The 27,575-nt window shown below is 45.3% G+C and overlaps 1 protein-coding gene across 1 annotated transcript in view; it reads left to right on the top strand.

The window, feature by feature from the left end:
- Positions 1–2,222: 2,222 nt before the first annotated feature.
- Positions 2,223–27,575, top strand: part of BRWD3 (bromodomain and WD repeat domain containing 3) — a 51,756-nt gene continuing 26,403 nt past the window's right edge. The window contains exons 1-14 of the mRNA XM_032701803.1: positions 2,223–2,336; positions 2,449–2,507; positions 2,635–2,664; positions 2,929–2,988; positions 10,888–11,038; positions 13,065–13,163; positions 19,115–19,275; positions 20,292–20,513; positions 21,886–21,986; positions 22,615–22,685; positions 23,575–23,675; positions 24,835–24,875; positions 26,276–26,380; positions 27,321–27,474. Of these exons, the coding sequence (XP_032557694.1) occupies positions 2,300–2,336; positions 2,449–2,507; positions 2,635–2,664; positions 2,929–2,988; positions 10,888–11,038; positions 13,065–13,163; positions 19,115–19,275; positions 20,292–20,513; positions 21,886–21,986; positions 22,615–22,685; positions 23,575–23,675; positions 24,835–24,875; positions 26,276–26,380; positions 27,321–27,474 (1,392 nt within the window). The 5' untranslated portion in view covers positions 2,223–2,299. The remainder of the gene's footprint in view (positions 2,337–2,448; positions 2,508–2,634; positions 2,665–2,928; positions 2,989–10,887; positions 11,039–13,064; positions 13,164–19,114; positions 19,276–20,291; positions 20,514–21,885; positions 21,987–22,614; positions 22,686–23,574; positions 23,676–24,834; positions 24,876–26,275; positions 26,381–27,320; positions 27,475–27,575) is intronic.

The raw sequence follows: 27,575 nt of genomic DNA, 5'->3' as shown, positions 1-27,575 counted from the left end.
TGAAGACAGGTGGGAGAAGCATTACCTCCCCAGAGTGGGATCAGTGTGTGCTTTTCTTGGCTGACATTTATTCTGGGAGCCGTAGTTTCACACTGTCTCTCTCCCAGGAAGCTCCATGCTGCAGCCCCAGAGGCTCCAGGGTCCTGCTGGGAAGGTGGGAAAGCTGTTACTATTGGGAAACCACTGGAACTTGCAGTTGGTGAGGGGGCACCTCCTGTCTGCTACTAATGAGCTGAGTAATGAATGTGCCCTGAGAAACTCCAAGAGTAATTTTTTGGAGCCTGCAAGAAAGGTAGAAGAGTTTTTGCAAGGCTCTGGAGCAGCAGGATAAGGAGGAATGGCTTTAAGCTGAAGGAGGGTAAATTTAGATGGGATATTGTGAAGGAATTCTCCCCTGTGAGGGTGGGGAGGCCTCGGCACAGGTTGCCCAGAGAAGCTGTGGCTGCCCCTGAATCCCTGGAAGTGTCCAAGGCCAGGTTGGACAGGGCTTGGAGCAACCTGGGCTAGTGGAAAGTGTCCCTGCCCATGGCAGGGGTGGGACTGTTTAATCTTTAAGGTCCCTTCCAAACCCAAACCATTCTATGATTTTATGAACTGTCACTGGCAGCTCAAGAACTCTGGAGGATGAAGAAGAAATGGGATCTACACACCACCCAGTTATTCCAAGCTCCTGGCACAAAACAATTTCCCCAGTGGATGAAGAGCAGGTGAGTGCAGGTGAATTATGTGGAGCAGCTCAATGTCAAATCCCAAAATCCTTCTCCAGAGACTAGCTGGGTGCCTGGAAGCATCTGAGGAGCTGCCAACAGGAAGGACTGCACAGCAGGGAACTCTGAGCCAGCGCTTCACAGCAGGCCCAGTCCTGAGCAGCTGCTATAAATATAAGCTCAAACTGGATTTATTCCTAATGTTTCCACAGCATCGATCTGCAGTGATTCAGCTCCTGGTATTCCAGGCATGAGGATGATTGTCATTTGTTATTCCCTATGATGACAGCGATTTTCAGACTGCCAAGGCCCTGGAGTCCCAACACCAAATGTCAGGTACTTGTGGTGACAAAACACAACTTTACACTGACGAATGCTGTCAATTCACTTCATCTTTTAGCAACTTATTGCTGAAGTGACACAGAATTCTTGAGCTCTGACAGGACACTTCCCATGGAAAAGTATTTATTTCCATTAAAACTCTCTACCTCGACACTGAACCCTTTGTTCCTTGGGGAGCATGGGTGCCGTATCCATCTTATTTTTATTTCCTGGTCACTGGGAGCAAACACTTTTAATCTGGCTACTAAGGCCACCCAAACCTGAGACCTTTCCTTACATCCAGGCCTTGTTTACCAGGAGCCAGTGAGGGCTGTCACCTCCCTCCCGTGCAGTGTGTCCCCTCCACAACACATCGATGGGCTCTGTGCCCCTCCCCATGACAGGATGTATCAGATTCCTGGATCCCTGCGTTCTCGTTTAAATAAAACTGCTCGTTTTCGGGACCACGGTGAGGCTCCATTTCTCAGGCGATGGTGGGCAGGAGGAGGTCACGCCGAGGCCCTGGAAATCTGAGGTGGGAAGCGGGAAGGCCGGGAGGGCTGGAAGCACAGGGGCTGTGAGATCTGAGGCCGGGAGGGCTGGAGCCAGGAGGGCTGAGACAGGGAGGGCTAGAAGGGCCCTGAGGGCCGGTGCCGGGAGTCCTGAGGGCCGGAGCCGTGAGCCCTGAAGGCCGGAGCCGTGAGGGCTGGAAGGGCTGGAGCCGTGACGGCCGGAACCGGGAGCCCCGAGGCCGAGAGGACCAGGGCCGGGAGCGCTGAGGCCCTGAAGGCCGCGAGGGCCGAGTCCGCGAGCGTTCCCCTCATAACGGCGGCTGTGCTCCCCTCAGCCACATCCCAGCTCAGCGCTCCCGCCGTGCCGGCGCTCAGAGCCCGCGGGCGCAGGACAGGGCACTTCCACTCCGTCTTCTTCTTCGTCGTCGTCGTCTTTTTCTTCCTCCTCCTCCCGCTCGTCCCTCCGGGGCCGGAAGCGGTGCCCGCCCCGTGCCGGCGCCGCCCTTCCTGCCCGCCCGTCCCGCCCGGCGGAGCCGCGCGCGCCCCCCGTCGGCGGGCGGGGGCGGTGCGGGCGGTGCCGGCGGCGCTCGGTGCGCGGAGGGAGCCGCGATGAGCCCGGGCGGGACCCGCGCCCGCACCCGCACCGGGACCCGCGCCCCGCGCCCGCCCCGCCGCGCCGGCATGCGGCCCCGCCCGCTCTAGGAGCGCCGTGCCCCCGGGCCGCCATCCGCCACCTCCCCTCCCCCCCTCCCGAGGAGGATGGCGGCGGCGGCCGCCCCGACCCAGCTGGAAGCCGGTGGGTATCGCTGGCGGCGGGGGCTGCGCTCCGCGTCCGTCCACCCCCCCCGCAACCTCCGCCACCCCCCGCTCTAACCGTGTCTAACGCCCTCTCCCCCGCCCCTCCGCAGAGCTCTACTACCTGATCGCGCGGTTCCTGCAGTCCGGACCCTGCAAGAAATCCGCCCAGGTGAGCGGAGCCGGCCGGGCCGGGCGGGCGGCCACGGGACGGGACGGGGCGGCGGAGCCGCTGCGCTGCGGGCGCCCGGCTCACGTCCTTTGTGTGTGTGTGTGTCTGTGTGTCCGTCTGTCCCCAGGTGCTGGTGGAGGAGCTGGAGGAGCACCAGGTGAGGCGCCTGCCCCGGCGGGACGGGGGAAGCCCTCGGGACGGGGGGGGTCGGGGTTGCCCTGCCCCGTCTAACCCAGCCCATCTCCGCCCGGGACACCCGGCGGGGAGCGCGGGGGCCCCGCGGCGGGGCCGGGGCAGGGCCAGGGGGCTCCTGCCCGGGGGGGTTCCTCCCGGGGGGGAGCGGACGGGCCCCGGCGGGGGCTCCCCCGGGAGGGGTCGCTGGGGTCTGACGGCCGCCCCCGGCCCCGTGTCCCTCCCGCAGCTGATCCCGCGGCGCCTGGACTGGCAGGGCAAGGAGCACCGCCGGAGCTTCGAGGACCTGGTGAGACAACTTTCTCTCCCGACTTTCCCGGCAACTTCCCACCCACCCCCCCCGTCCCCGCGCCGCCGCCGCCGCACCGGGCGCCGCGTCCCCCCCTCCCCGCGTATGTGTGTGTGTGTGTGTGTGTGTGTGCGTGTCCCCCACGGCGCTGCGGACTGCGCCCCGCCGAGGCCGCGGCGGGCCGGGAGTGCGGAGCGGAGCGCAGGGGAGGCCGTGTGGGCTCCGCGGGGCCGGGGGTACCCGGTGAGACCTCCCCAGTCCGCCCGCAGCGCCCCCGGCCCGGCTCCATTGTGGGGCCGGGGGTTATCCGAGGGCACGCTCCGGGGCCCGCCGCAGCCAATGGCGCCGCGCCTTACAGCGCTCGGAGCGCTGCGCCGCGATGTGAGGCGGCGGCTGATTGGCTGCGGCGGCGCCGCGGCGGGGCGGGGGGCGCGGGGCGCGGGTCCCCCCGGAGCCCCCGCACCCGCGGCCGGGGCCGCACCGGGCCCGCGGGGCTGCCCCGCACCGCGCTGGGCCCCGCCCGGGCCCCGCAGCCCCGCGGGGGGACGTGCCGGACGTGCCGCCGGGCTGGGTCAGGGATTCCCGGCCTGCGGCGGCCTGCGCGAAAGCCGCCGCTGAGCGCAGCGGTCGGGCCTGCTGTGAGGCGGGGAAGGGGGGGGTCGGGGACGGGGGTGTTGTGCCTGGTAAATGCCGGTGAAATAAACGGAGCGGCGGGTTTTGCTGAGGTATAAACGTACGGATGTGTGTCATTGAGGAAGGTCAGGCCCCTCGGCAGGGCCGGGGGTGGCCCGTGTCCCTGCGCCCCCCCGGGATGTGTCACTGTGGAAGTGACAAACCCGAATCCTTCCAGTGCGTTTCCAAAGGGTCCGAACGGCCTTGGTGTCGTTTCTGGGAGCTTTGGGTGATGCCGGGCGGCGCTTTGCAGTTGGAATGCTGTGAACTTCCCGGTAGCTCTTACGGCACTGATACCTGTGATCAGCACCGTCACCTCACCGGGAAGGAATGGGAAGCACGGCCCGGCCTCTCCCACGGAGCAGTGGGGTGTGGGATTTGCTCATGGCTGTTGCTCAAACCCCGCTGTACCTTGCTCAAGACGTGGTTTCCCACTTCAGCAACGTTGTAGGAGCTCAGGTGCAGACAGGAGAGCTCCTTGTGTTCACATTTGGATCCGCTGCCTTTCCCTTCCCAAGGCATATTCAGAATTCCAGGGAAGTTGTGCTTCATCGCACCTCTGGTGGATAATTCTGGGACTGTAAATTGAGTGAGCAGATGTAGAGTAAGTACTGCATTCAATAAATTCTGATTCTCTCTTCCCAGAGAATCTGAAATCTAGCTATGGGCTGTCTCAGGTTTAGCTTGTGACTGCACCCAGGATCCAAGAGGGATATTGGCAGTGCTAGTGTAAAGTCTGGTGTCAGACATACTGGTCTTTTAACATATACATTTTTTTCCTTTCATTCATAGATAGAAAAGCTTTAAAACCTTAACACTTTTTTTTTGTGTGTATGTTGCATCTTGAAACCATGTACTTTTCTTTAAAATTTCAGAAATGGGAAACAAACCATTTTGGAGTGAGTTTTGAAGTTCATGGAAAATTGCTTTTTTCTGTACAAAATTATCAATATTAAGTCCTAAGATTTTTTTTCCTCTGTCTTAAACTAATCAACACTAACCAATCCTTTTGGTTTGCCTTTTTCTCTGATATTATTTAACTGTTTCTCATGATTTACAGGAAGGAATGGGATTATAAATGAATCATTACAGTGAGACAGGTTGATGCCAGGTGGGATGAGCTGAGCTTCTCTCTGTTAATCCTCAGAGAGCTGAGGATATTGAAGGAAGGCTTTTCCCCCTCTCTGTGCTTAGGGTCTGATGTGTTTGGAGTTTGGACCTTTGGCTGCATGTGATTGTTTTATTAACCCAAACTCCTCGACTTCAGGGCTGTCTGGATGTCTGAATGTTCAGGACAGAGCCAGGGTTGTGAAGGACACAGATCTCTCCGACCTTCATTTTAATTATCTCAGGCGCGTAATGAACCAAAATTAAATTTTAGTTGCCTGCAATTGGTGCCAAAGGTTTTTTTTTCCTACCTATTTCTCCTTTTTGAACCTTAAAGACAGAAAACCAAGATTATTTACAATCTCAGCTGGGTGTTGCAACTCCTCTGGTCAGGCAGGCCTGAGGTAATTGAAGTGATGAGCGTTGACAACCCAGGCAAGTCTGATTTGTTTGTTTGTTTGCTCAGTATTATTACAGAGTATTTCTGGTTCTGCTGTTTCAGCCTTAGTTTGCATTCTCAGTGTGGCTGTTCAGGTCAGCAGTGGTGTTTTTCAGAAAATATGCCAATCGTGGCCACTGAGTATGTTGTTATTGCTTCTGGGTTTTTGGAAATGATAAGGATGTAACAACCCAGTGGCTGCTGGGTGGTTTTTATCTAAGGAACGTTTACTCCCACTTCACTCGAGTTTTTAGTCAGGATCTGAAAACTCTTTCTGAGATTTCTTTGTTTCTTTTTTCTTTAAAGTTAATATTTTACTGCAAATGACAGGTGCCACAAGACAGAAGAGTTATTTAAGACACACTAATAAGAATTGTACTTAGTGAGCAAAACCACACAGAGGATACAAGTTCACATGCATTTGTGTTCCCTTTGTCTTTCCTGCATATTTGCACATTGGAGCACTTTCTGTGTGCCACATGTGGCTGCCTGTCTAGGTAATCACAGAATCACAGAATATCCTGAGCTGGAAGGGACTCCCAAGGATCATCCAGCCCAGCTCCTGGCCCTGCACAGACACCCCAACAATCTCCCCCTGTCCTTGAGAGCGTTGTCCAAACGCTCCTGGAGCTCCGGCAGCCTTGGGGCTGTGCCCACTGCCCTGGGGAGCCTGGTCAGTGCCCAACCACCCTCTGGGGGAAGAACCTTTTCATGAGATCCACCCTAAACCTCCCCTGACTCAGCTCCAGCCACTCCCTGAGTACTGTCACTGTCACACAGAGCAGAGATCAGAGCTGTCCTTGGGGAGGAGCTGCAGAGCCCCATGAATCTCCCCTCAGTCTCCTCCAGCTGAATCGTCCAGGGGTGCTCCAGAGTGGCTTTACTTTGTTTTTGGCTGCTGGTGGTCTCGAGGCATGAGATGTGCTTGTAAAGGGCAGGGTCACAGAATCGTAGAACCCCAGACTGGTTTGGGTTGGAAGGCACTTCAAGGCCCATCTCGGTCCACCCTTGGCATGGGCAGAGGCACCTTCCACCAGACCAGGTTGCTCCAGCCCCATCCAGCCTGGCCTGAAGCGTGTCCAACTTGCAGGTAATTAGTGCTGTGATTTTAAATGAGCAGCAGCCCTCGATGAGGACTCAGCTGCTGTACAGATGAGTCAGGCTGAACGACTCCGATTATCAGTGCAGTCTCCAGTGACCTGCTGTTCCACATTATCTTTGTTTATTCCTGATAAAGGTGACTGGCTCTGCTCTGCTTTTACGAACTTTCTGATGGGCTGTGTCTTCTGGCTCAGCCCATTTTGGTCTTTGTGCTGAAATATGTGTAATTTCAGGCAAAACAGAAAATCAGCTGTTGTTGGACAGTGGGGAATTTGCATCCATGAATGGCTGTGCTGGTATGGAACAGCTTATGGGATTTGGCTCTGAGTTGCTGCTTTGCCCATCTGCATTGATTTAAAACTAGCCCTGAGTCCGAGGTGCTGGTATTTATAGATCCTGCCAATCCCAGCATTAGCAGAGAAGAGATGTTACAGTTTTGTCACCTCAGGACTATGTCGTGTGGTAACATGGTCATTCCAACCTGTTCTCTCTGGGGAACCAAGTGGGTAAAGGCTTTTTAAATCCACATCTATTTGCATATTGTTGGCATCCTGTGCAGGTCCAGTGTCTGAGATTCCTTCTGCTGAGATTCCCTCTTTGAGGTCGTAATTTCCTACTTGCTCAGCTGCCCTGGGTCTCTCGGCCTCCTCCTCTGCTTTTTGATACAGTTCTCAATTGATTCTTAATTGATGGTTATTTTCCAAATGAGAAAAGTGTTGTAGGACTACCTGGAGGGCAGAAATGTGTTGCTGAAGCCCAGCTGGGCCTGCCCACGAGGGATGGGGCAGAGGAGCCTCTGAAAAGCCACGTTGCTGCTCCCCTTCAATCTGCACCTCCTGCCTCAGACCTATCCTGGGAAGAGATGTTTCACTGGGCTTCCCAAAAGAGATGGTTCCGAGCTCCCTGGTTCCCACTTCTGGGAAGACAGACACCCTAAGTAGTCATCACAAAGAGTCTTTTTTTGTTTCCTGTTTGTTGAAACCTTCCTTGGAGGAGATATTGTCAGCGGTCATGGAATCGTAGTCATGGAATATCCTGAGTTGGAAGGGACCCACAAGGATGATCAAGTCCAACTCCTAACCCTGCACAGAACACCCCAAAATCCCACCCTGTGCCTGAGAGAGGTGTCCAAACAGGAATCACAGGACACCTTGCTCATGGTCTCTGAGGTGACACTTTGATGCTCCCACCAAAGGAGCATGAACAGGTTTGGGGGTTGAATTTCTCCCAGCCCTGACATGACTTCACTTACAGTTCTTTTCCTCTGCTTATCACTGTAGCAACTTCTCTGCAGCCTGACTCAAGCAGTCGGGACTGGGAGACTTTTTTTAAAAAGAGGAGTTCTTTTATAAAGAACGGATTTGCTTTACTCAGTTCTTCATTTTTAGATCCATTATAACTGTGTGGTTACTGTGTCAGTGAACTCTTCCATGGTACTGTGGCATTCTTGTGCTCTCACGTTTTAACTTTATTTATAGAGTTTTTCACATCTTCAGGCAACAAAGCATTTTGTCTTTATAATTTATCCCAAGGTGCAGTATTTGTTCTCACTTAGCAACATTTTCAGCTCTTCTGCATTATTTAAACATGCATGGTTTGGGCCTGTATTTTTAAAAAATTTTAATTTTTTTCCACTTTTCTAATTATCTTCCAAAATATTTTCATACACTCTAAAAATATTTTCTAATATATTTGAGGAGCCAGTAATATCCTTACTGTTGTCTAATTTTGCCATGTTGGGTTTGGACAAGCAGACACTAAGAGATGTGGTTATACCTTTGCTTTTTTCCATCCTTCTTTTAAGGGAAATCTGATCTGGGAGACTGGTTTTCTCAGCTGGATGTTTGCAGCTTCGTGTTTTAGAAAAGTACTTAAAATCCATTTACAGCTTCTCACACAGAGGTGAAAGGAAGGATTTGTGTTTCAAGTCCTTTTGGAAACCTGAAAACCGAATTGCTTGTTTAGCTCTGGGCTGTGATTTAAGCATTTTATCTGGAAGTTCTTATGGAAAAAAGTCTCCAGGAGAATTTGCTGGTTTTGCTGCCTGCCTTTGGAGCTGTTTGGTAGTAACAACAGTAATAATGCTGAACTTAAGCACCACTTATTTAGGCTGTTGTGGCTTGTAGAAACATGGAATTGTGCAGGGAAAGGAGTGTGATAGAGCCTTCTCTGTGGTGTGGCATGGTTTGGATTGCAAATGCAGAGAAGAGGGAATGGTCACTGTGGCACGTGCCTGGTGTGGGCAATGTGCTCCACATTAAATATTCCTTTGGAAAGTTTACAGTCCAATAAAACTACACTAAAATGTAGAAGCTTCAGCAGCTCACGTGTGCCCATGGTTCCATGGTGGATTTGCCAGCCTTTCTGGTCTGGGCAGTGATCAAACAAGAGGTCTGGTATCCTGAGCTGCTCAACCTCTGGATATCCCAGGGAAATTCCCCCCAGGCATGTGCAGACAACTGCCCTGTGCTCCATGAGGCTGCTCCAGCCATCCCTCCTCTGGGAACATTGTCCCAACCCCAGTGCCCGTGTTCCCTCTTTGCTGTTCCCTGTAAAACTGTGGCTTCATCCTTAAACACAAAGTCCTTTTCCATGTTGGAGTTAGTCAGGACTGCTTGTGGAGTAACCTGTGCTCTGTCTCTGCTGTGGGATATTTGCTTGTCTTAACGTGGAATGTTGATGATACTCCCAGACCAGCTCTGGGGTGAAAAGAGGAGTGTTTGCCGTGTTACACTGGGAGAATGGGTTGGAATGTTATGTGAAATGTTGTATTTCCAGAGAGAGTGGTATGATTTGGTTTATTTTTATCCTGGAAGTAAAATTTCACACTTCTGGGCTGGTTACTCCTTTTAATCTTTTAATCTTAAGCTTGATATATTGCTGTATATTTGGCAGCTGGTGACTGGGAAGGTTGTTACTGGTTATCAGAGATGTAAATGAGGATTTCATACTCAGATGTTACTAAATTGCAGATTTTCTCTTTGAGACTTCCCTTGTTCCAGACCCTTTCAGATCCCCTACACTTTGCAGGGAGGCTGGTGGAGAGTAATAAAATATTTTGTAGCATTAACACATTTAGAATATTTTAGGAATGAGTAAGAAAAGAGGCAAATACCAAAGTTTGGGATAATCCTTTCATCTCATTTTGACTTCTGTTATATCCTGTCATTTACAATGAAAGGCAATTCATGCTCATACACTGAACTTCACTGGCTGTATTATATTGAGAAGGTGAATTTTGGAACTCCACTTTGGGGAAAAAGAAGTTACAATGGCTGGAGGAACCTGTCAGAGCAGGAGAGCATTCTTGGGGTCATTCCTTGACACTCACAGGATGAAAAGTCATGGAATGGGAACATGTGAATGCAGCCATCAGGTTTCTCTTCCCTGCACAGGGATGATCCTCCTGTTTCCACTGGGAGGCCAGGAATGATCCTTTAACCTGCAGTGACTGAAGGATGTGTGGAGAGAGGAGCCTGATTTTCTCCAGGAGTTTCAGTCACATTGGAAGAGTTTTTAGTTGGCCTTAGTTAAATGATAATTTGTACATATTGTTAGAAAAACCTTCCCTTTTTTCTTTTTTTGTTAAAATCTGATTTATGGGATGGTGGTGACCCTGCTCATGGTGCAGGTGGTGACATTATCCACCCCCTGCCTGGCCATGTTGTGTCCTGTAGCTCCACTCCTGTTGCCCAATTGGAATGAAAAAATTCCCACTGCCCTGTGCTAATAATCTGTTTGATGACACAGTTGAGTGAACAATGTTTTGGCAGCAGGGCTGAGTGAACTACACACCTTTTCCTCCTTCCCGATTCCTGCCGCTCCCTCTGGTGTGTGGGGTGGGAACTGGGAATATCCTTGGGATCTGGGAAGGCAGGATGCTGTTGGTCCATAAAAGAAGGTGGATTTACCTGTGTGTCCTGCATTGAAGGGGCTAAATGAGCCCTGATGGGGAGTTTTTCCTGCCAGTTAGTAAATATGAAAGTCAGGCAAGTGCGGGATGTTCTGGATAACAGACTCTTGGAAAAAATATTGTCTCTCAGTAGAAAAGAAAGGAGAAAACAAGAGCGTTTTCTCAACGTGACAAATTTGGAGCCTACAGATGTGGGTCTTAAAAATACCTATTCCCAGGAGCTGGAGACTGGGTGTTGCTTTTAGGGTGATGTTTAGGGGTTTTAGGGTAAGATTTAAAGTTTTTAGGTTTTAGCACATGCGCTTCATACAGTAATGTCAGCATAAGGGTGTTTCAGCTAAGCAAGAAATGGGAAAAGAATGAACTGGAGGGTAAAAAGGGTTTAAAAAAAAGTTGTTTGAGCAGAGCACTGCACTGGGAACTCCGAGTTTCAAGGACTTTGTTTGTTATTAAGGGATATCCTAAATTACAATTAAACTGCTCGAACCTGGAATTTCTGGTCTAACTTTTTCAACGCTCCAACATCACTTTAACATTTGTATAATTAATTTTGGAGGGGTTTTTAGGCTTGATTTCAGTAACTTTACGCTTGAATATGAAAGAAAGAAATACCAGGAGAAGCAAGAATAAAGCAGTTTTCCAACGTCTGCGTTGTTCCCGTGTTTAGGTGGCTGTCAATGCACACATCCCTCCGGATTATCTTCTTAGGATCTGTGAGAGGCTTGGACCCCTCTTAGACAAGGAAATCCCCCAGAGTGTTTTAGGGGTGCAGACTTTGCTGGGTGTCGGGCGCCAGTCTCTCCTGAGAGCAGCAAAAGGTAAGAGTCTCCATTGATTTGTGCTCAAAAAACCCTTGATGATCAAAAAACCCCTTTGTTTCGATTCATGTTGTGCTATCTGTGTGTTTGATGAGCCCTGCTTTGTCTCCTATGCTTGCCAGCTTTCTTGTTGCTAAAATGCAGTTGTTGCTGGCCCTGTTGGATATATTTTCTGGGGTTGAAAGTGCCATTTTAAGCAATTCTTGTCTGATCTTGTTACTTGCTTTCTCTGCCCCCTTTCCCCAGTGTGTTGGACTGGTAGTTGTGTAAATGATGTGAACTGGATGAGGGGTTTGATCCATCTGAAAAATGCCATTTTTTCATATACATTTGCACACACCAGTGTCTAAAATCACCCAGCAGTCGATGTGTTTTGCTGGGCAATTTTTGAGCCTAATTTCTTTCATGGTTTGATTCCCTGGCTGTGCAGACACAGGGCAAGGTGGGGTTTGGGGCAGCATATAGGGCGTGGGAGAAGGTGAGGCTGATTCTCCAGTGACAATTCCTGCTTACCCTTGCTTAGAGTTAATTTGAAAGCTCCCAATCCTTTCATGAACAGTCCTGTTCCCTTTGAAAAACTGGTCTGCTTGAGAGAATGATCCTCAGAGCGGTTTTGTGTTAAAACTAAACAGATCTGAGAGCCATCTGCTATTGGAGAGTGATTCCTCCCTTCCCTCCTCACTCCATGCCCCTGACACTTCCTCCCTGGAGGAGCCAGAACTTCCTGGATCCTGTGATGTGCTGATTCAGAGAGCTGAAATGTTGCAAAATTTGTTACAGTGAATTAAATGAGTTGGTGGAAAAGGATCAGAGGGCTGGAGGTGACACAGGAGCATCATCCTGGCAGAGGAGGAGGGATGGGACAGCAGGACCTTCCTGTTTTGGTGGCATTGAGCACTTAATTCCCTGCATCCTGTGAAGTCACACTGATGCTAACAAGGACTGTGGCATTCTGCTGATCCATTGGATGTCTCCTGGAGGGCTGTACTGTTTGCAAACACCCAGAGTTTTGGGACTGAGTCTTGTTTTGCCTGTGCTTTGATGTAATTGGGTGGAGAATTTCAGGTTTGCAGAGAAACATTCCTTTATTTCACACTCAGTTTGCAGAAAACAGCAGCAAAACATGGAGAGAAAATAAACATTTTTATTTATGCAGGGAGAGAGAACTTCTGAGGTGGATTGATCTATTTTGGGAAGTCTTGAGTGCTGTTTTTAATGAGTATCATTTAATACTCTGGGCTGCAGTTTGGGGTTTAATCAGCAGGTGCTCTCAGGGGTCTCTGAGTCCCCTGAGCTCGTGCACTTGATGTCCAGAGATGTACATGGTGCTACACAGACCCACCAACCTGTGGCACTGTCCTTCTGTTTCACTACTTACTCCCCGTGGAAGCTCATTTCTCTCCTTCCAGATGGCCAGAAATGGAAGAAATCCAGGTCTGATTTTTGAGGCACTCAGAAAAATCACTATTGTTCTAGAGAGGAGGCTCTCCAAGGCCAGTTGGCAGCAGAGAGCTGGAGAGTCTTTAAAGAAAGCAGACTTCACTTTAAAACAATGATTTTTTTGGGGGGGTTGGGGTGCAGAGGACAATCTGAAAGGAGGGCATGTTGCCACCAATTGCAGGAAAACAGATTTATTGAAAAAAACCCTCGGTTTTCCACTTTCAGGGAGCAAATGTGTGTGTGTATTCTCAAATGTATAGTTCCTAAGCAGAGGTGCTTTCAGTGTTGGGATTGCAGGACTAAAAACATGGCAAAGCTCAGGCCTGTCTCAGTACAAAATGCACTCACTTTTTAAATTCTTTTTCTTTCCATCAACTTAGACTCACTACCCACCCAAATTAACCAAAAAGAAGTTGAAATCATTTACAGTGACACTGCTTAGGAACTAGAAATCAGAGTAGCTTTAAGTGTTAGGTCTCTGGCAAAATGTTTAACAGGGCAGATCTTATTCTGGGGTGCTGGGAGCGGTGCTTGATCTCCTGATTATTTCATTTACTGATGATTTTCTGTCCTCTTTGTGGTGCAGACTTCAGGCACACGCTATGGAAAGGCTCTGCCTTTGCAGCTCTGCACAGGGGCCGACCCCCAGAACTCCCTGTGAACTATGGGAAGCCACCAAACGTGGGTGAGTTTGGAACTGCATTTTTCCCCCCTCTGTGTATTTATTCCTGTCCTGCTGGAAGTTGCACTCACTGACTGAAACAATGCTATGGGTTTGCATTAATGTGGTTTTTAACATCTCGCTGTGAATTAATCTAAAATAGATTTCTCCCTGAAAGTAGAATGATTTTTGTGTTGTTCAGGCTTGGATCTTCCACAGACTGTGTAGACATGTTTTGCAAAGCTTTGCACATCAACTTGTTTGGAGGGCAACAGGTTTGAGTATCTTTTTATGATACACCTACATAATATATACATATGTTTGTAAGACTGGCTAGGCATGACCACAGGAGCATGGAATCATGGAATCATCAGAGGAATCTTAGCCAGAACAAAGTGTCTGGCTCCCGGGGAGCTTTTTTTGACTCAAGAATTCCATTTAGTTTAATTATGACAGAAAACAGACTGCTTGCAACATCCCTCTCCTAAAAGGAAATAATCACCAAAGCAACATTTGTGTTACTTCAGACTCAGTTGTCCACACAGATAAAGAACTTGTGTAAAAATATGTGGGCTCTCAGCTGACATCTCATCACAGAGCTGCTCTGTTTTATTTAAACTGAAGTGTTTTCCTTGTATGGTCTGAACTTTGGTTAACTATTTTTATAGCAAACAAGTTTGGTTCTTGCAGGCATAAATGTAAATCTTGGTTTGGTTCTTCTTGGAGCATTTTATCTCTGTTTGTGCAAATGTTTTGCTGGTTTGTCAGGGAATCCCTTCTTTTGGAGGTATAGGGATGGTGATGGCAATTTTCTGTTTTTACCATATCTTTGTATTTGTTATTTTAGGCTGGTTCTGCAGTTGCTTTACTGTGAGCAGTTGTGCTGATGGATTACTAATAACCTAGACTGGAGATTTATAGCACACAACTTCTACAGCTGTATTTCTGTATGGATTCTTGGATCAGTTCTTTCATCAGATTGTGTGGTTTTGGAGTATGTGGTATTATTAATGAACCAACCTGGCAGACTGGGCTTCAGCATTTGCCATGTTTTCACGGCAAACGTTTGTGCTGCTTGCTTGGTGATTATTTAGTGACTTAAAGAACAGAATAATTTCTTGTGTTTGGTGTTTTCCTAATTGCTTTTTTAATAAATGCAAAGCTATTATATGGAAAAGGGTCTTTTTTATCCAGGAATTAATTTTTATAAGTACTGATTCCTGGAAGAATACAGGAATACAGCCCTGCTTGGTGTAGCTACATAAACTACTAGTAAGAGAAGAAAATGTGTATGAAGATTAAAATAAGGAGTTGGCTATATTTAAGGCAGGAGTTTGGTTTTGGGATTCCTCATTGTTAATCCTGAAGTCGAAGTCACAAAATTATATATATATTTGTGCAAAATGGGTGTTTTTGTCCTGCTGAGTGGTGCCAGCCAGTGTGTCTTGTTTTAAATACAAGATGAAGAAGAGTGTCTGACCTCCTTGGGATTTTGGCATAACCATGAATTCCCACACTGTGCTCACTCAGTCAGAGGGAGTTTTCTGGAATTACTTGCTGAAGGAAAAGACATCCATGGTCATGTGTGTTCAGGAGTGAGACGAGATGATTGTGCATTTACCTGTGTGAACTAGTAAATAAGATATAGAACGAGCAGCTAAAAGGCTTCCTATATCATTTCCCTTCCAGTGATAAGGATTTAAGTTTTCCACCATGAGTGTGTTGTTCTGCTGGGAGAACAGGATCACTGATGGTCCAGCTGGGATCAACTGGGAGGGTCCAGTTGGAAGAGCTGGTAGCTGCAGTGGTTTGCCTTTCCATGTGGTTGGGGTTGGTTGGGATGGGACTTTGGGGTCAGTACTGCAAAATAAAAGGTCTGGTGGACTGGAGCAGGAAATTGGTGTTGCCTTTTCCCAGCGTGTTTGTGCAGAGCTGGGAATCTTCTGGCTGGGGGAGTCTCCGAGAAAGTGCTGATCTGTGGAAGTTGTTCCCAGGGATGTGGTGTCTGTGTGTTGAGTCTGTGGGGATCTGCTGGGAGAGGAGAGGGAGGGAAAACACTGGCAGAGCTTCCTGCTGCCAGGACAACCCAGGGAACACTGGAGATGGTCTGGTCGAGCCTTTCTGGACAGGTTTTACAGTCGTGGGATTTTTAGAGCTCCGTTTGTGCTCTCCCAGTCAGAAAGTGGAAAGACTGGTCATGCAGTACCTCAGCACTGGGAGTTATTCCCCTTTGATAAACCTGCTTTTAATGCTGCTTCAGTTTGTCAGAGCTTTGTTTTTTGGAGGCAACTCAAAGCAGATCAGAAGGAAGGTTGTTTTGACTCTACGAGCTGCTCTAACCTGAGGATGAAAATCTTTCTGTAGGTAACTTGTTAGTGAAAATAACACAGAATTTGGAAGCAGAAAGCACAGTCTCAGTGAACAAGCATTTGAGCTGGATGGAAAGTCACAGTCAAGGTGATCCAGCTACCTTGGCCGTGCCAAAGAGCAGTGCTGGGATGAGGTCAGGAATCGATGGTGTCTCTCATGCTGTAAATGAGTTCCATGAGGTCAGCGGCTCCCAGAGCTGGAACACGTCGTGCTTTCAGTGCTTTTCCTGGGTCCAGCTCTCTTTGTGGCCACTCTGAGAAGATATTTTCCATATGTGAGCCAACTGTATTTAATTCCAAGCATTCTTATGAAATCCTGACCTGTGTTTCTCCCACACTCTGTGAGTGGTACCCGATCCTTGCTCATTCCAGCCCTGCTATGAGGGCAAAATTTAAGTCCTCATTCCAAAGTTACAGTGCTCATTGCAGAGGGTAAAACAGTCTGATGTGAACTCATCACCCTCGAGAAACTGGTTTTAAACCAAACATTTGCACCCGTTTCCTGTTTTCTAGTTTTCCTTGCAAAAAGTGGAGCAACACAAGGGTGTGTAGGGAGAGGAGGAATTTAAGCAGGTGCTGCTCGGTGACTTTTCCATCTGAAATGCTTGAATTCCTTCTGAAGTTGTGACTTAACTTTGAAATTTGTGCTGTCTGGTGATTGGTTTTTAAACTTTCCTTACACTGGTGGGTTGTTGTTGCAGGCTTTGGGGTTTATCCTTCCTAGGTGAGCTTTCTTTACAGGGGTTTTTACATTCGTGCTGTTACCTCTGGTAGAATGTGAGGTAAATTGTGATCAATGAATTGCTGATGTACAGCATATCTGACTTGCATTAAGAACTCTTAATTTTCCTGAAAGTGTGATTTTCCAGGACCAAGAACTGTGGAACATAAAAAGAAAAATGCCTGTATTTTACAGGTTGTAGTTGGAGGAGCTGAAATGGCCCTTCAGTTTGGGGACAAAACTAACTTTTCTTATCAAGAAGACAATATCCACTCCCTTTTTATGTGAAATAACTGTCTGGAAAGTTTTTCCTGGCAGGGAATATTGAGAGGGGATGGACTTGACATTTTTTACACCCAGTATGGCATGAAATACATCAGTTAATTAGATAGGTTGCTAAAATCTTTTAGGGTTACTAAGTTGCTGTTTCTCTTGGTGGGAGTTGGTTTTTAATGCTTTGGGGCCTTAGGGATACAAGGACTTCATTGTGCTGAAGAAAGGAAACTTCACAGGGATTTTTGTCATGTGGGGGTAATTCCCTATTTAGATATTGTGTATTAATCTTCCTAAGAACTGGAATTGGGGATGTTTTTTTGTTCCTTTGAAGCAGTGATAGTTTTTTTGCCCAGAGATGCTGTTGCTTTGATAAAGTCGTTGCTCCTCACGGCACAACAATAGTTCTGGGTGTCTCTTGGTTGAAGCATTTCATAAACAGGGCTTTTTATTTTGTAATTATCCATGGGAGATTGAGGAGTTTTGTCCTCATTGTGCAAATAGGGAAATAAACACAGGAAAAAAAAAAGTGAAATCACTTTCATATCCGCTGGAGCTGAACTGATTGCAAGGCTGGGAATCCACCGGAAAAGTGAGGTGCCAAGACTGGGATTTAGGTGCCTGAATATTCTTTATACCTTTTAGTGTTTCCTTCATGTGATTTACACCAAAAATCAGTGGTAAATGTTCAGAAGGATTGCAGGGAGACACAGCAAATATTGTGATTATTGGGAATATTTTGAAATACCTCTTTGATTCTCACAGTTCTTTGTGTGGTTAAAACATTATTCAGAGCTGTTTGAAATTGCTTAAAGGCAGATACACTGTTATTATGTATTTAAATATATAAATATATATGTATTTAAAGGCTTTAAGCATTGAAAAGCACAGCAGAATCGCCAGGTTGCTGAATGACTCCATCCCTCTGTTGGCACACAGGGTCCACAGGGTGGGGGGAAAGGGAGGTTTAATATTTTTAAATATTTAGCTTTTTAGCTGTCACACTTACATAGTAAATAAAATAATGTATAGGAAAACCTGAGGCACCTTTGTAGAGCATTTAGCACTGTGGGATCTCTGTGTTAGAGGTGTGAAAAAAGGTTAAAAATTTCAGTTTTACTTTGTTTGAGGAGACAGTTTTGTTTAACAGCCCTGTGTAATGTCAGGCATCAATTCAATAGTAGGTAGACAGTAAATTAATTTACTTTAGTGTGTTTTGCTTTTTAGTGCTGCTGAATATGTGTTTTTACATGCAAAGCAAATATTGACTGAAGGTGAGGTTATGCTGGAGCCTGATGGCTTTTGCAAGTGTCTTTTATGCAGCTTTTTTCCCTCATGTGTTGTGTTTCAAGTACATTGAGTGATGAAAAATAATCTAAATTTCCAAATTTGAGACAAAAATACTTTCTGTAAAGCTGAAATAAATTTATTTGTTAAGAGATGCTTCAATGGTACAAATTTACACAAGTGAGTTATGGGTTTGTAACCCTTTGAAATGGCACTTCTTGACTTTGTAGATTTTTCTTCTTTTTCTTTATCATATTCCATAATCTTTTTTGTGGAGATTGGGAATGATATGATGAGACAATTAAGGAATGGGTTGAGTTTTTCACTGTACTTTTAAACTAAGGGGTTGAAAGGCACTGAGGAGCTTCGTGGTGCTCCTGTGAAGCCCAACCTACTTCAAGGTGCAGGAGGCAAGATAAGGAGTTTCTCCAGGGGATCTGCTATCACAGAGTCCACAAACCCACCAGCCCAGCAGTGTTAGAGCCTCAAGTGCCATTGGAAAAACCTCTCCAAACTTTGGGTTTTGAAGTTCAAGTGCCACAAATGAGGATGGGTAAAATAGTAATGAGAGAGGGTTGGTGGAATTAAATACCTCAAAACAAGCTAAAACTGTGCATCAGATCAAAGATGGGCTTTTTTACGTGGTGTTTTTGTGGATTTAGATTTCAGGCTGTTCTTGGAAGGATTTCTGTCTGTAGCAGTGGGAAATAATTTGTTATTGCAGTTTTTTCTTGTACCTGCCATTCTTTTGATTGGGAGTTTCCCATCAGTGCCACATATTTCTTATTCTTCAATTCCACAGCCTTAGGAATGCAGTGATGTTGATGTTGAACACGTGGAAGACCTTTGACCATCCCATATGATCTAGAAGCCATTCCAAAGAAAGATTTTTATCACCAAAAAAAGCACTGAAAATAAACAATTATTATATTATAAAACTAAATTTCTTGTAGTTGTTATTAGGAACATCTAATATCCATAAAGCAGATTTCCCTAATCCATGTAGAGTAACTGTATCTGTACCTGTTCATGAATTGAAGACTGGAATAACTCCCACTTGTGGTAGGAACTTTTAATTTTGCTGTAATTTTTGGTGAGGAAGCAGGTGCAGCATGTGGTGCTGCATTGAAAGGCTTTATTAGGAGTGGGATTTCTTTTTAGGACATTATACAGAACATTCTGATGAGGTGGAAGAGGCTCAGATTTATAGATTATAATACTAAAGTTGTTAAGGAACATTATATTTGATGTAATACTCATTTACATCGAGTCCTAGGCAAAAATTCATGTCTCAGTTTTCTTTTTGCTTTGTTTTTCTCTCCCAGTTCACATCCTGTCTGCCAGGCAATTAACTGGATGTGGCCGTTTCAGCCACTTGTTCCCAACATCCACCTACCAACACATGAAGATGCATAAGAGGATTTTGGGGCACCTCTCATCTGTTTATTGTATCGCCTTTGACCGCAGTGGGAGGAGAATTTTTACAGTAAGTTTAAAAACTGGATTTTTTTTTTTTTTTTTTTGAAGATTGCTTTGCTTGGTTTGATTTCCTTGTTTCATGTGCCTCTTGGTCACTGATTGAGATGCAGACACAACTTAGTTCAGCTGCGAGTTAGTTTTATACTAAATTTACCTTCCAGAATTTGTGGTCTGTCAGTGAATACGTGACTATTAATTTAAGATTTTCTCCAGAATACAGTAGCATCCGTTTCTGTGGTACTGCCCTTGCTTTTTGTTGGGCATATTTAAAAATGAGTAGATTTTTCAAATTAATGCTGCATTTTTAGCTGTTAGTGTTAATCCCTGTGCACGGAGTAACAGGACAAGGGGGAATGGCCTTCGGGTGAAGGGGGCAGGGTTAGATGGGATATTGGGAAGGAATTCTTGGCTGTGAGGGTGGAAAGGCCCTGAGCACAGGTTGCTCAGAGAAGCTGTAGCTGCCTCTGCATCCCTGGAAGTGTCCAAGGCCAGGTTGGATGGGGCTTGGAGCAACCTGGGCTGGTGGAAGGTGTCCCTGCCCATGGCAGGGGGTGGAATGAGATGAGGTTTTAAGGTGCCTTCTGACCCAAACCATCCTGTGATTTTATAAAATGGAAATTCTTGACTCTACAAGGTGATCCCCAGACTCATATGAACATAGTTCATAGTCATAGAATCCCAGACTGGTTTGGGTTGGAAGGGACCTTAAAGCCCATCCAGTCCATGGGCAGGGACATCTGGCAGGGACACCTTCCACTAGCCCAGGTTGCTCCAAGCCCCGTCCAACGTGGCCTTGGACACTTCCAGGGATGTGGCAGCCACGGCTTCTCTGGGCAACTTGTGCCCAGGGCCTTTCCACCCTCACAACCAGGAATTCCTTCCCAATATCCACCCTCACAGTAAAGAATTTATTCCTAATATAACAGCGGAATCCCGCTGAAGCGCTTCCGGCACGTTCGCGGTGGCAGAGATCCCTGCCCGCCCGCAGATTTAGGTGATCTTTGGGAATGTCTGTGTTCCCAGGGCTCAGATGACTGTCTGGTGAAGATCTGGGCGACGGATGACGGGCGCCTGCTGTCCACCCTGCGGGGGCACTCGGCCGAGATCTCGGACATGGCCGTGAACTACGAGAACACGCTGCTGGCCGCGGGCAGCTGCGACAAGGTGGTGCGGGTGTGGTGCCTCCGCACCTGCGCCCCCCTCGCCGTCCTGCAGGGCCACTCGGCCTCCATCACTTCCATACAGGTGAGCAACCATGAGGTCTGAGTTAAAATGGTAATAAGGGATTGGCAGTTGGAGGTAAAATTTATCGTTTCTTCTCTGGCGGCGGGGGTTCGTCCCAACTCGACGGTGTTTTTTTGGCAAATTCACTGCTGCTTCATCCTGCTCCTTCCATGTGCCTTTAGCTGTGGGATCCCACTGCTGCTTCCTTAGGTCTAGAAAATGATAGATCTGGTGCTCTCAGTGAGCCAAGGAATCGTGTTTGGCATCTTTGGTGCTGGGCCTGGCACAGCACCTGAGCCGACAGTCCTGTGTTCGTAGAGAACATTTATTTTTCGGAAGAATCAGCTAAAATTCCTTGTTCCACATTTCTTGTTTCTTTGTTATCTTAACTTGTACCGTAAGGAGCTGTTCTGGGTTTTGTAGCAAGCGCAGATTTTCTTTAAAAAACAACACAACTGCCAGAAACCTCCAAAAATCAAAATTCCAGGATAAAAAAAAACCCATTCCCTGCAATTTGGCAGGTGATGCATGTTAGAGGGCAGAGTGAGGGGGGGCTGTTTGGCTCAGAATCCCTCTCTTCGGGAGCTGTGCTTCCTTGGATTCAGCACAGGCTTCTCCATCATGCCAGTGGTCCCCAGGAGCTTTGTTTCTCCCCCTGTTCCCTACACTTCCAATTTTGCCTGATTTCAACCATATTAAGGGGATTGTTTTGGAAACGTATTTTACAACCTGGTTTTATAATTGTTATATTACTTATTTACATATGCGTGTGTGTATATATATATACACACACATATATATGTTCCTCACAAGCTTTTTGTAAAACTCTGATCATTTAGAATATAATCAGTGATGGTTTTTTGAGGAAACAGTGCAAACAATGCAAATAGAGGAAACAATTCCTCTATCAAATTACCAAATAACCAGAGGATTAAAGGCATTGCTGCACTTATGAAATTAAGAATAAAAAGCCTCCCCGCTCCTTAGAGAGGCAGAGGAGACATTCAGGAAGAGGGAGGGAGTGGGGATCCTGCTGTGCTGCTGTTCTTCATTGGGATGCAGGAATCATTTTATTTGCCATGTTTGATCCAGTTCTATCCTAGAAAGAACTATTTCCTCATTTTAATACCCCATTAAAAGAGTCTGGGCTTGTTTCATTTCTCCAACTTACTCTCCTATGTGTGGCAGAAATAAAGAATTCCTGCTCAAAATGTGGGTGTTTTCCATTTCCATCAGGTTGATTTTTATGGAAGTTCAGGTTCTGTGCCTATCCCTGCTCCCTGTTCTCCTGGGCAGAAAGCTCATGTGCGAGCGAAAAAAATTCTCTACAGGTTTCCAGCATGAAAGAAGAGAAAGAAATCAGCTGGTTTAATTGTTCCAACTTTATTTTTAGTTCTCTCCAGCAAGGAAAGGAACAACACGATACCTCACCTCCACTGGTGCCGACGGAACAATCTGCTTCTGGCAGTGGCACGCGAACACCATGAAATTTAAGTAAGACTCTTTAGATAATTATAATTATTTTGACTCGAGAAGGGATTTATTTTGAGTTTTGGCCTGGAGAGGAATGCTGAGATAATTAAATAAGGACGTTCTCTTGCTCAGTAAACTGGTGGGGGGGGGAGGGCAGGGGTTCTGTGGCATTGGAACCCAGAGGGGAGGCAGAGATTGGGGTTGTTATTTCTGGGGTTTGTGCCTTGCAAGGCAAAGCTGTGGAAGAACTTCCAGCTTTTGTGTTTAGGAATCAGTCTTTGTCCAAAATGACAGAAGAAATAATTTGCTTTTAATCAGAAGAACATGCATATGCAAATGTCACCAAACCCATATTTAATAGGGAGTAAATGCCATCAGATGAATGGTTTGGCAGGTTCTGTTTTAAATAGTTTTTAATTGGTGAGTATCATGATAAATCAGTTAAATAGTCTTTTCAGTTTAGAAAATTATGGTTTTCTTATTCAACTAAGGACAAAAATGCCTCAAATGAAAAGTTGTAGGAAACTTAGGTGAGAATTGTGATATAAAGAGATTTAAGGTGAGCCTGTTGACCCCAGCCTGAGCTGCAGGGAGATGTTTTTGTTGAATAAAGCAATGAAAACTAAAAATGTTGTGTTGTTGCACGTAGGGATCGTCCTGTAAAATTTGCAGAGAGGTCCAGGCCTGGTGTTCAGATCTCCTGTTCATCCTTCAGTTCTGGTACGTGTCCAGTCAGGTATTCCATGGACTTGGGTCCTTTGGTGGCAGTTCTGCTACTTCTCTTTAAATACAAATACTGTTAAACCCTTTTCCAGTTAATTTTAGCTCTGTCACATTGGGATTGCTTGAAATTTTCCATGCCAAGTGTCTGCCTCAAGTTGCTTTTTCTCTTTTTTCCTATAATTTAAGCTAAGATATCTTGACCAGCTCCAAGGCTTGAAAGTCTCCTGTTTTGCACATCAGAGATATTTTTTATTTTTATACTTTTTTATATTTTTACAAAGAAAATTCCTCATGAAATTTGCCTTTTTGAAATGGAGAACTCTTCTAGAGCCATGTTCCTTTCTTCAATCCAGAACTCCTGAAATAACTAAACCCATTTCAAATGCAGTACATTACACAACAGTGCCCTTTTTGGGCAATATTGTAAAGAAATTGCAATAAAAGTGAGACTAAGAATGTAAGTTTGTTACAAGCATTTTTAAACACTTTTTTATCACAGTGGAAAAATTCATTAGGGAAACTGAAAAGAGCAAACAGTCACTTAATAAAATTGAGTTGGTTTGGCTTTGAAGTGTAATTTTGTATATAAATGGAATGTACTTTCAAAGGTGTTGGCTATCCTGTGAAAATGTATTACTTAAGGAGCTTTTTCCCAGTTTCTCAGCAATCCCTGACTCCTGATTCAGCAATAATTTCTCTGATTTGTGTCAAATAGAATGGAAGATGCACTTAAATGATTTATTTTATATTTAGCAGATTGTGTTAAAATTTTCTGTTTAAAACTAGTTTCCTGCTTTGACAAGAAAGCAGCAAATTCAGATAAACAAAGTTAAAAGAAGGTATTCCTTGGATGACTTTTCTTCTCATGGAAAACTCTCTGTCTTAGGTGGCATGTTCATTGCAACAGGTAGCACTGACCACGTGATAAGAATTTATTATTTGGGCTCAGAATCTCCAGAGAAAATGGCTGAGCTGGAATCTCACACGGTAAGAGGGAAAGCAGGACACAAATCTTTTTTTTTCCCCCCCTTTACCTGATTTCAGGAACTTGGGTTTTTACATCCTGTTTGATTTATTAACTCTCTAGAAGTTATTTGGCTCTCAACACTGTGGTGTTTAAATGCCTGGGAATTTGGGGGATGGTTGTTTTTAAGTCCCTCTGAGGCAAGAAATTTGTGCAAAATATGCTTTATATATTTTATTCCCCCAGAAAACTGAGGGATCAGGTGATTTTCCCATATTCTTGAAAAAAGTCTGGGTTGGAATGAGGAATTAAAGCACTTTTAATACACCATGTTTTTTTTTTTCCTATTGAATTTACTGCTGAGTATTTAACTTTAGTTGTGACCTCAATTTCACATAACAAGAAAAACAAAGTAATTCAGGTTTTAGTCCAAGTTTGGATCATGATGGAAATTTCCTTTAGAAAATTAAGCTTAGGGGCATCTTTTTTCAGGTAATGCAGAAGGGTTCCCATAAAAATTCAAACTTCCCACCCTAACAGCATTTTATGGATTAGGCCTGAGATCTAAACTGATTCACTGAACTTAAGGGGGAGTCTTGGGTGTCCCATTTAAATCTCCAAACCAACACAGCTAACAAGTATTTTGCTCACAAAACAGTGTTTTCTGTATTGAGCAGGTTTGGAAGGAGCTGTAATTCCTTTAAGTTTTTTAAATCCACTCTTAATCCTGCAGACAACAAATCCCAGATGGGTTATCAGAGCTGGAGACACCAGTGGGAGTAAGAATACAAGTGCCTGGAGCCAACACAAGTGTTTAGCAAATTAAAAAAAAGGCCAACTCATGTCTGAAACATAACATTTGTTTCTCAGCACTTTGTGAGTGGAAATAAAGCCAAGGTTTGCATTTTTTGGATTAAATTTTTTTGATGCACTTTAATATTAGATCTAAAAATTGCAGGAAACCATCACCTCTCTGAAGTTTTCTATATTTGAGTGTTTAACACAGTAAGTCTGGGGAAGTTTTAGCTTTAAATAAAACTTCTCTATACGCGAATTTTTAAGACTGTTGTAGGAAAGATACAATGTGGTAAATAAAAACTAATCAAGAATCAACTGATTGAGAACTTTTAGGGTGAGTGTTTTCAGCCTACAAAGCACTTACTGCTGTGTTTTCCTCTTCAGGACAAGGTGGTTGCAGTCCAGTTCTGTAACAATGGGGACAGGTGAGTGGCTGTCCTGGGGTTTGCACCTGAGAGTGCTGCTATTTAATTGCCCAAAGAACATTTCATGGAAAATTTGGCACAACAGGAAAACTGCCTGTGGGCTCTGATTAATCCTGGACAAACTACTTAAGTGTGTTGCAAGATGTGTGTCATGGTCACAAGCTCCAGCTTGTTGTCCTCTGCTGTAACAACAAAAACCTTCTGTAATTATGCTTTTAATTTGTTTTCCCTTTAAAACAGCATATTGGAACCCAAATTTTGTGTCCTTTTCTATAAGAGTGTCTTAGTTCCCAGGTAACTCCCACAGAGGGATTTACTTGTGGAGTAAGAGCACTGTAATAAATGTAGTTTAAAGCAAAAGTTAGAACTTAATGTAGGTGTTTTTTTCCCAGCTTTTGTTCCTATTTCCTTATTTTCCTGGGCAGGAGGTATAAGGGATGTGTGGAAGCAGGAGCCTTCCAAACTGTAGCTTTGCACCTGTACTTGGAGATCTTTGTCACATGAAATTATGTGAGAATGTGGTGCTGTAATTGTGCTACCAGTTCTTTCCAAGCCATGTCAGAGGGTTTAGGTCATGTCATCACTGAAAATTATATGCTGCAGTGATGCTTTGAATGAAAAAGTAGTTTCCTTTTTATTTTAATACAAAGAAGTAAAAATAAGAGGAAAATAAACTTGTCAAAGGCATTTTAAAACTCTTTTCCGTCACAACGAAAAGATTCAGATCAGGGAAACTGAAAAGGGGCAAACAATCACTTAATAAAATTGAATAGATTTGACTTTGAAGTGTAATTTTGTGTATAATATATGCTTTTAAAGGTGTTGGCCATCCTGTGAAAATGTATTACTTGAGGAGCTCTTTTCCAGTTTCTCAACAGAAATGATTTCCGTAGCATTGATGGCCAAACACTCTGATATGGTTAAATACATTTGCTGGATGCTTAAAATTTTTAAACCAGGAGGAGTTTAAAAATTAAAATATTCGCGTTCAGCTTCCCAGTCAGAGCTACCTACTTGTAAATTTGGCTCTTTTCTTCCCCTGTCATCACCCCCTCCCTGAGTTAATGTATTGTAATTTATGCCACACTCCTGGCACACAGTTGCTCTTTCTTTGCTGCCACTCTGAGCTGCTCCAGGGATTTGCTGATGTCATGAAACAGGGAATGTGCAGCTCGGATGAATTACGACATTGAAGTCATTCCAAGGCCATCTGCCTGCTGGAGCCAAATGTAATTAATGTTGTAAACTCTTCTGTACAATATCTGATATGAAAATTGGAACCTCACAAGGAGGAGAAGCAGTGACACACTTCCAGTATATGTCTGTATATTTATGTACATGTGGGTTTTAGACCATCCTTATTCAGAATTTCATGACTTTTTTTTCTCTTTGCCCCACAGCTTAAGGTTTGTCAGTGGAAGCAGAGATGGAACAGCAAGAATCTGGCACTACCATCAGCATGATTGGAAGAGTGTGGTCCTGGATATGGCTACTAAAATGACAGGGTAAAGCAAACCAAGCAGAACACACCTCGTGGCCACATTTACATGCAAACTGAATCCTCCATCATATTGAAAACTGTTCATTTACTGCCATTTTGAGTTAATTTCCATGCATGGGGTTTTTTTTGGGTATTGAAAATGCCATGGCTCTGTCTGTTAATTTACACAGTTAATTAACCCACCAAATAAAATATTAATACATTGGTGGTTCCCCACCTAATAGTTGGGGAATATTTAGTATTTTACATATGAAGGAAGAATGTCAAACAGTTTTATGTCACAAAAACAGGTTTTAGTAGAACCCCATTGATCACGTGCTAATATATATATCCAGAATGTTTCTTAACATTGTATTTCTTCCTTAATTTTCAAAGTAAGAGGTGAAATGTGGTGTTCTGGTTCTCAGGTTCAAGTAGGGTTTCGAGTTTGTCTTTTTGAGATCCTCAAGTGACTCCTGTAAGTGCGTTGTAATTGGATATGCACAACAACAAAGAGCAGAAATCTGTTACGCATTTGCTTGGCAGATTTCTCTATGTTTCATATGGTTACATTTGCAGTGTTTGCTGTCAGAGGTGTGATTTGGGCTTATTTAACAGGTTCCTGCTCTTTGTGGAGTTTACTGATATTGATGATAAAAATGCCTTGTAGGAAAAAGCTTAATAGATCTGAAGAGCTTGGAAGGAAAACCTGGGGTAGGCAAGAGTGGTGGTTTAAGAACAGAGGAGAAAATGTCCTTTTTAAGGACATAGAGATCTATAAATCTTAGTGGCACTGAATATTTCCTGTATCCTGTTTTTACCACCACAGAACCATCCTTCTTTCTCCTGCCCCAGCCAGAGTCACAGTCACATCCATCTTCCCTGAATTCCATACTGGATTAGCACTGAAATGTTTCCATATGCAGTTACTGATTTATTCCTTTTTAACTCATTGATTTCCTTAGAAACAATGTGGCATCTGGGGAGGACAAGGTGACTAAGCTGAAGGTCACCATGGTGGCCTGGGATCGATACGATGCCACTGTCATCACTGCAGTCAACAACTTCCTTCTCAAAGTGTGGAACTCATCCACAGGGCAGCTTCTCCATAGCTTATCCGTGAGTAACATTCCAAGGGGGAATCCCAAATGGATATAGTTCAGCTCTGAGATTGATTTGAGGCTAAACTCCATCATCATTCCCCCTGATGAGGAGTGTTT

This window comes from Chiroxiphia lanceolata, chromosome 14 (genome assembly GCF_009829145.1).
Source record: "Chiroxiphia lanceolata isolate bChiLan1 chromosome 14, bChiLan1.pri, whole genome shotgun sequence".
In the NCBI taxonomy this organism is placed as follows: domain Eukaryota; kingdom Metazoa; phylum Chordata; class Aves; order Passeriformes; family Pipridae; genus Chiroxiphia; species Chiroxiphia lanceolata.
Note: the sequence above shows the minus strand (reverse complement) of the source record. Positions and strands in the feature narration are given on the sequence as shown.